Genomic DNA, 9,088 nt, shown 5'->3' with positions numbered 1-9,088 from the left:
CTCAATATTTTGATGTGATTTACGTCATGCTGTTTTTGGGTGACATTTCGAAAGGTAGCATATTCATTTCCTCAATCTCTGGTAATTGCTAAAGCATGCACTTTGCTCGAGTAGCCTAAAAGCAAAGCCCAAATTTTAATTTTAAAATGTTGATCTAAATCTATATACCAAAATTTGTCTATTCATTTGGCTCAATCTGAGGGGTGAGATAATTACTTATGTGGCACTAAAATTTTTATTAAATATATTATTAAAAACAATTGAGGTGACACATTTAGAGAGAGAGAGAGTGAGAGACAAGAGAAACTTGATTTTTGATGCATTTTCACATCGAAGAATTAATCAAAATTCTTTTTTTTTTTTTCTTTTTGGGTCAACAAGAAAATTCTACCTTTTGCCTATACTATCTTCATGTTGAAGAATTCGGTCACAGTTAAAATTAAAGTCAGCAAACGATAATAAATTTTGCAGTCCAAATTAATTACTAAATTTTGTCAGCTATGTCGAGGCAATTTAAATTTTTTAAAAGAAAAAGCGGTGAAGTTTTTTAAAAATTAATTAAGCCGTGAAGAAGATGAATGTATTTTCAAGTCAACTCGTGAGTCAATAGTGTGGGGTAGTTACTTCATCACATCTCACGGTGTTCGTGAGACATGCTTTAAAATAGTTCATAAATATTAATGTACCTCAATTAAGTCGATGACTATTGGATAGAAGATGTTTTGAAATTCTAATTTGCATTATGTTTTTGGCAAATTTATTTATTTTTAAATTTTAAAGCAACTAAAGAATGACAATTAATTGCAAAGGATTAATCATCGGCACATGAACTCAACCAAAGGTCATTTTCCTTTGCATTGGAGCCATGCCCTACTTGCCCCAATACATACATGCCAATCTTAATAATAAGCCACAATCGCTTAAGGACCACATGATTGTTGATGTGTGGATATCATCATCTTCCCAATTTGATCAAACTCTCTGTAAGGTGGGGTTTAATTTATTGGCACTATTTAATATTTTGCACTGTGGATACACACAATTCATTTTGGAATATGAAGATCATGTAAGTGACCGAATTAATGAGAATTGTAGTCAATTGTGCTGTTGGGTAAAGCACTTTGGGTTCCACTGTTTGTAGAGGCTGGAGAATTTAATCCAGCTGGTAAAGAATGATCGCAACGAATAAGAAATACAGAAGAGTACATGGGAAGCGAAAATATAGAAGGGTCTAGTTATGTTAGATTCGTTATAAGGAAAATATAAAAGGAAAAAAAAATATATTTTTATAATTACACGATTAAAATTATAACGTATTTTTTAAATATTTATCACTTTACATATATATAATTATGATTTGTATTAAGTATTCAATCAACATCAACATCATTGTGTAAATGGGTGGTGTACCATATCATCATTCATTATTACATTGAATTTTATCGGAGTTTTTGTGGTCAAACACATCCAAATAAAAACAAAATTAGAATGAGTGCCTTTTAAAAAGTACTTAGTGTTGCATTGCTCTTTAAATTAAAAAAAAAAGCATATTATATAAATAAACAATACATTTTTTTGAATAGTAACTTTGTAGACTCTTTTTAGATTATTTTTGCCATGTGCAATCTGACCGTTGAACTCAATGAACACGATCAAAATTTAATTAGGGGGAAAAAAAAAATCTCACAGCCACATGCAGTACGTAGGAGATGGACATCAACCTTTGCTTTAATGTTGTAAAAGGGGAAAACGATTTGTCACCACAAGTGGGTGGTTCCGAACAAACAAGACAGACTTGAATGATGAAAAAAATAGAGAAATAACAAATCATAAGAAAAAAAAGTGCTTCTGTGCATCAAGGCTTAGGCCGAAACTCAATAATGAAACTCCATGTGAGTGGGCCAAGAAAGAATTGGTCTCTATTTAACATTTTCTAACAAACAGAACTTCTATTTGTATTATCTGAATGATACACCAGAACATGTTACTCATGTTAATGCCAAAACAATTATTTGCAGGGAGCTGATAAGAGTCCAAAGCTTTTTGTGCAGTCATAACTCTGAAGCAGGGCCATGGCTTCCAAAATTGTGCTAATACACCCCCGGAGAGTGAAGCCTACAGTGGAGTTGGAAGCATGTCTTATTTATTTATAAGAAGGAACTGAAATGATTGTAAAATATTGTAAAAAAAAAAACCAAATTCAAGTAAACAGCCAGGGCACAACTTTTCTAAATTTCAGAGATATTTTAATGATTCCAGGGACCCTAACTGCAGATGGGCACATGGGTTAACTTTTATATATAGCGAAAAGAATCAGTCCAAATTCATGTGGTTTGAAATTTTGAATGATTGCTTCAATGTAGTCAACGAATGCATAATCCCACATATCTAGTTTCTTGTAAAGTTGAGCATCGTTTTACATTTGCTACGTCTTTTTGTGTTGATATTGTATATGATTTGAGCTAACGCCTGGGAAAATTGACATGAAATGATTGGCATACTTTCGTAAGAGTTGAAATGAAGACGATGAACAAATTTCATGGCACATAGACGGTCCCAGCAGGGCCTTGCTTGAAAGCAGCATTTCAGATTCTGAAATGGGCTTATTTGTTATTTGCATGTTTTTGGCCCTTAGGCCTATTTGATAATACTAGATAGTGGAGACTGCCTTACTTGCTCCGAAAAAAATACTTCTACCTTTAATTATGTTATTAACAATGTTCTGGGATATTAATTATTTCATTGAAAAATGCTTCAATCCTGCATGGAATTTCTCTTGTAACTTGACCTGTACTCTGCTACCAGTTTAGAAAATGCAGAGTTGGTCTTCATAAGATTTGAGGGCAAATCATACTCTACTAGCTCCCCTAAAAAAAAAAAAGAAAAAAAAACTCGTTTATAAGAATCAGAGCTGCAGTATGATTCGTTGTACGCAGAAATTTACATTATTAAATGAGAAACTACCATATGAGAGGACCATGACCATGTCGCTATCTGTTATTGTGGGAACTCTATGAGCAATAGTGATCACAGTGGATCCTGGAAATTCTTCTCGAATTATTCTTTGTAGAATGGCATCTGTGGCTGAGTCAATTGATGCGGTTGCTTCATCTAATATTAGGATTCTATTCCTCTTAAGAAGGACTCTTCCTAGGCAGAATAATTGGCGCTGCCCAACACTCCAATTCTCACCCTCATCACTAACTGCTCATAAAAAATATAGAAAATATAAATTGCATTGCAATGTTACAGAATATAGAGCTGTATTAGTCCTTGGAGTTACCGGATGAATCCAGAAGCATAGGGAGTCTGCTGATAGTAGCCTTAAGCTGGCATTTCTCCATGGCCTGGAAATAAAGGATAAAATTTCAGTTTAAGTGAGCCCTGAGTTGATTTTCAATAGAGTTCTTTTACAATGTGCTAGCTCACCTCCCATATCTCATTGTCAGAATACATTCCTAGAGGATCAAGATTAGTTCGAACACTGCCCCGGAAAAGAGTTGGCTCTTGAGGAATGATGCTTAGCTTTGTTCTTAAATCTTTCAACCCCATAGAGCATATGTCAAGCCCATCTATGAGTATTCTCCCATTTTCAGGCTCTACTAGACGAAACAAAGCGCTTATCAATGTGGTCTTTCCGCTTCCAGTTCTTCCAACAACTCCTACTCTAGTCCCCTCCTTGAATGTGCATGTTATTCCCTTGAGAACTAACGGAGTATTTGGACGATATCTTACCTTTAATCATCAGAAAGCAAAATTTATTAGAATACAAATGCATTAGATTGGCTACTTTTTTCTTTATTCTCTTTTTTGTATCTTTACAGGACAAGGGATTTAATTAAACTTGTACCTTTAAATCCTCCAACTCTATTCTTCATGAGAAGGCCATGAGGCAGGTGGCTTGGTCTCTTCTATGATTGCTGGCGGCTCCGGTGGTAAATGCATAAATTGTCTGATCCTTTCAACGGAAACAATGTTGTTTGACAGATTGCAGTACCATCGAGTCATAATCACTTGAATGCTGCTCAAAGTGAGAGCATAAGAAAGAGAGAGTCCCACAAACCCTTCAAAATAGTAGAACTACCTTTAAGAAATTAGTCAATTTGTGTTAAAGACTGGGAATAATGTTCATTATTGTAGTTACCTGGTAAATGTTTTCCAGGAAGAAGGACTATAAGAAGGGCAGCCGTAAGTATAATCAGATTCTGAAGTGTTTCTATTCGTAAAACTAACCACTCTGTAGCAGCATTAGAATGAAAGAAAAGCCTTGCATCTGTGTCGACGAGCTTGAGGTAGTTTTCGAAGAACATGTCCATCATCTTAAAAGCTCTAATGGAGACAACCCCTTGTGAAGTCTCAGCTGCAAAGTTTACAATTGGTGCCTTCGTTGTGCCATTCATCCTCATTAGCTCTCTTGCCGAGGACAGATAATACCCCTTCAGTTGAAACCATTAAAAATGAGCATTACATTTCTCTTATCCATCAAGCAAAAGGAAACAAAAGTTTTGGTACATGTATGAAGTTCAACCTGAATATATTTTGCAACAATAACAGTAGGAATTGCTACAATGAGAACAGGCCATGTGACAGAGGCCATTACTGCTATTATTATGAACACATCAGTTGTTGCAGCAGCAGATAAGGAAATGGCAGAAGGTAGATCGAAGTCCATTGTGCTCATATCTGATGAAACCTGAAGCATTAGAGTATCTTGAATAAAAATTTGATGGGTAATAATTATAAATCTTTCGCTAATAGACCAAGTTATTGTTTTAAGCAGGACACCTAAAGTCCTCAGTCAATTCTTGTTAACACTTGTTTCAAATAAAATTTGCAATCTGCAAGTCAATGTCTTACTTTTAACTGTCATTATGGGATTGAATATGCCTACTCAAATTTAGTTACTATTATGTTTGTTTCAGCTATACAATCAAATAGAACACCACTTAAAGGTCAGATTGGCCTGATAATTTTCCATTTTGGAATGAGTTAAGCTGGATGCTGTTATTCAACTAGTTAACATTTTGAAGTGAAGATCTATCTTACCCGGGTAAATATCCTCCCTACTGGAGTGGAATCAAAGAAGAGCATAGGAGCTTTGAACACTGAATTATTGATACCCGAAAAGAAAGCTTTTGAAGCTTTTAATCCAAGATAGGCTGAAAATAAATTCCTTAAATAGACAAATGGTATGCTGAAGGTTGAAATTCCTGTATACACTCCAACCAAGATGCCGTTGGTGACTGTAGGAATTCGAATACCTATTGCCAGCCAGTAGCTTGACCCTGCCTGAAGAGCACCAAAAGCAATGTAAGATAGTATGCTTAAACTGAAAAGAAGTGAACCTTGTGATACATGGAGGTAATCTAAAATTGGTTTCCATCCAACATCACCAATCTCTCTCTCTTCTTCCTTTGTTAGCTGGTCAACTGGCAAACCCTCATCTGAAATTTCTTTCTTACTGATTTCTTTAGTGGGAGAGGATTTATAAGACAACTCCAACTGATCGTCATTGATGTAACATTTTTCATCTGAAGTAACCAATTCTTTGACTGCAACCTTATGTGCATTCACAAGTTGCTCAAATACTGTCCCAGGAGTCAGCAGCTCTGCATACCTGCCTGATTCGGTTATCTGTCCACCTTCCATGACCTGAAAAGGGTGTCGAGAAAGAAATGGTTTTAACATAAACATTGTTAATCCAACATTCAGTTGCGAGAGACTCCAAGGCTTTTACCAGGATTGTATCAGCTCCTGTGAGAAACTCAACCTGATGAGTCACTAGAATGACAGTTTTATCTTTGAGAGCAGTCAAGAAACAATCCTGCAATATATATACTAAGGATCAAACTAATGTCTCTGCGTTGGTATTTTTTGCTTCTCTTGCAGAAACTAAAACTTGTGTTCTTACATTGAAAAGGATTGCAGATGTTTGTGCATCCACTGCACTGAAAGGGTCATCGAGTAGATATATATCAGCATCATTGTAGACTGCCCTAGCAAGCTGAACTCTCTGTTTCTGTCCACCGCTTAAATTAAGTCCTTTCTGCCCGATCTCTGTAAGGTCACCATGGTTGAAGCTATCAATATCCTTATGTAAAACACATGCTTTTATAACCATCCCATATTTGGCCTCGTCCATAGGTTTTCCATAGAGTATGTTATCTCGAATAGTACCACTTTGGATCCAAGGTGTTTGAGAAACATAAGCAATGATCCCGGTTACACTTACCTATATACGAAAAACATGAAGAAATTAAAAAAAAAAAAAGGTAAACAAAAGCATAAAATATTTACTACTATGGGCTCTTATGTTGCTCACTGATCCAGAAAGTTTGGGTACTTCTCCAAGGATAGCACATAGGAGCGTCGACTTCCCAGCACCAACTGATCCACAAACTGCAATTTTCTGCCCCATTTTTACTTCCAGGTTGATATCTTTTAATGCTGGGACAGCTGAATCTGGTTCCCAACTGAAATGCCCTCCTTTTATTTCGATGCATCTGTCTGAACTCTGTTCCAAATTCCTTGATGATATGTTTGATTCCTCATTACTTATCTCATCATCAAGCAAAAAAGAGTTGAGACGATTTAAAGAGACCTTTACTTGAATCAGCGCAGACAATGCCTCAGGAATCCATCTCAATGGCTCTGACATGCTTCTTAATGTTGCTAGGACGGTGAATATAGTAGCAGCATTCAGTGGAGCACTTTTGATAAGCAAACATCCAACAAAAACCACAGTCGAGATGATGGCTGGGGATATCCAGTACATAACAGTTGCAGAGGACTTCTTAATCTGTGATTCAGCCAGGAATTTATGCTCATTGTCCCTCAGCAAATCAATCACAGTTTTGAATTTGTCTTCCCATGATTGCAACTTGATGATTTTCATATTATTCAAAACCTCCATGGTAGCTCTGAGTCGTTCATCTTGTGCAACCTTGTAACGCGATTGATATTTGTTATACATTCTTGCAAAAGGAACATTGAGAAATCCAATGACTAGAACTGGAACAATAGCCGGCAGTGCACTAAGACCTACAACAATGAAAAGAATACCAATTGCAAGAATAAGCTGCAATACCAGACTCCATTCCATGTGAAACCAATACAATGATTCTGCCATTCTGTAAGCATCAACTGCTATGTAGTTTACAATCTCTCCAGTTGAGTGCCTTCTCCTTGCAAGACTCGAGAGCTTGAGTAGCTTTCCGTAGATTGCCATTATCAAAGCAGATCTCATTCGCATTCCAGACCTCCTTGAATTAAAAAACCAATGCCTCTGAGAGAAAGACTCGACAAGCTTAATAATCACAAGGCATCCAACAAGTATGAGACCCTTTGATCTTTTCTTATGCTCATTGTTCGAATATTGCACAAATGCATAGAGCAACAAAGGAGATACTACAACAGCAACTGTCCTGAAGAATGCACAAATTCCTACAAATATCATTTCTTTCCAGTGAACTTTAAACAAGGCCTTGAGAAGCAAGTGATTCTTATTGTCTGAGTTTACATCGCTACAAAGACAATTCCATTTGCGCGAGAATTTTATATATGCTAAATGTGCTTCATCTTCCGGTAGAAGTGTAGGAATGTCTTCAAGAACCAATGGTTTAGAGTAGCCTAACCGCAATAATGAGTTAATCCAAGAGAAAAATAACCTGCTAAATACATTGGATTGGCCTAGTTTTGTTTGGTTTTGTTTGCTTTCAGACGATCTCTTGTTGTTGGAACTCGGAGTCAGAGGGCGACATTTACAGAGAAGCATAACAGCACGAAAGGGAGACAAGAAACTTACATACCGTGGCCTCATCATGTCAAAACACTCAGAAACTGAAGGGTGTAATTCTTTGATTGAACAACAGTAGCCAGCAGCTGTGAAGAAAACAACAAAAAAGAAAAGAAAAAAAAAAAAAACTCGTTCTATATAAATTTCTCCAATAGAATGTGCTGAAAACAAACAAGTGGAAAGCATACACTCATCAAACTTCCTTAATGTACATGTTGATATTAAAATTCTGCATATATATAAATCACCACCAATTATTTTTAATTGCAATTTGCAAACCAACTTTTGTCTGTGCCAGTTGCTTTCTGTGGTGCCAACCTGATAATCTCAAAAGCACTTTGCACACCAAAAAGCAGTATTTCTTATGGATACGTTCGGGAGAAGTAGACCATCGACACTGTGATGATTGTAATTCTCATGAAAACTAAAGAAAATTGGCATGTACAAGATGCAGAAATTATTATCACTCCCTTAGCTATAACATTTTGTTTAATATCTTATCCTTTTTTTATTGGAAATTTGGAGATCCAATTGTCCAAATCAATTAATTACTTGAGTCATCTCACTCATGTGGACAAAGTGACATTAATTGTTACATCCCGTCAAGATTTTTTTTATATATTATCTTCCATAGATTTTATTGATCTCCTGTACCTGGCCATCCCCTCGTAATAAAGGCACGTTTCCTCCTCTTGAATTATTTGGGGGCAAATAAATGCACATTTTCTCCAACCCAGGAAGCATTCACGGCCATTTGTCAAGTCACGTATGTGGAAAATTTTTGGTAACTCCCCATAAGTTGTACTTATTTTTATAACGGCAATTATCCAACAACTTGTTTTTTCGTGTTTTTTCTTTAAATATACATATCTTTCTTTTCTTGCAGAATTTCACCTAATGCTCACAAGATGTGTCATTATTCCACTACTGCCTAAATTCCGTGAAAGAATTTAACATAATATTAATAAAATAATTATTTTACCTTTTAATATAAAATTATTATTTCACCCTATCTAAATGACAAAAAGAAATTAGATGACTTCGATTATTATTTACAATTTAGGTATTAAATAATAAATGAAACAAAATAATCAGATTTACAATACAACTCAATCTTCCAAAATCAAACGAATCACGAATCATCAACGACCATCCATTTTTCGATCAGCCACTGCACCCAACACTTTTCTTATACCTCCTACAAACAACTTCCCTTTTCTCAACTCTTGTCGAGAATGTTCTCGGCCTCCTCTTCGCTGCTCACTCGAATGGCCTTAAGGGTAAGAGCGGCTC

The 9,088-nt window shown here is 35.9% G+C and overlaps 1 protein-coding gene across 1 annotated transcript; it reads right to left on the bottom strand.

Moving 5' to 3' along the window:
• Positions 1-2,547: 2,547 nt before the first annotated feature.
• On the bottom strand, positions 2,548-8,280 carry LOC18036359 (ABC transporter C family member 8). Its single transcript, XM_024180906.1, is given in 12 exon segments — positions 2,548-2,867; positions 2,965-3,204; positions 3,284-3,347; positions 3,430-3,735; positions 3,851-3,876; positions 3,879-4,064; positions 4,145-4,436; positions 4,529-4,693; positions 5,047-5,652; positions 5,738-5,824; positions 5,912-6,232; positions 6,323-8,280. Coding segments are annotated over 12 exon segments (4,065 nt in total). The 5' UTR covers positions 7,982-8,280; the 3' UTR covers positions 2,548-2,754.
• Positions 8,281-9,088: the final 808 nt, after the last annotated feature.

The sequence above is a fragment of the Citrus clementina genome, unplaced genomic scaffold (assembly GCF_000493195.1).
Source record: "Citrus clementina cultivar Clemenules unplaced genomic scaffold, Citrus_clementina_v1.0 scaffold_7, whole genome shotgun sequence".
Lineage (NCBI taxonomy): Eukaryota > Viridiplantae > Streptophyta > Magnoliopsida > Sapindales > Rutaceae > Citrus > Citrus x clementina.
This window is presented reverse-complemented; position numbering and strand designations above follow the sequence as displayed.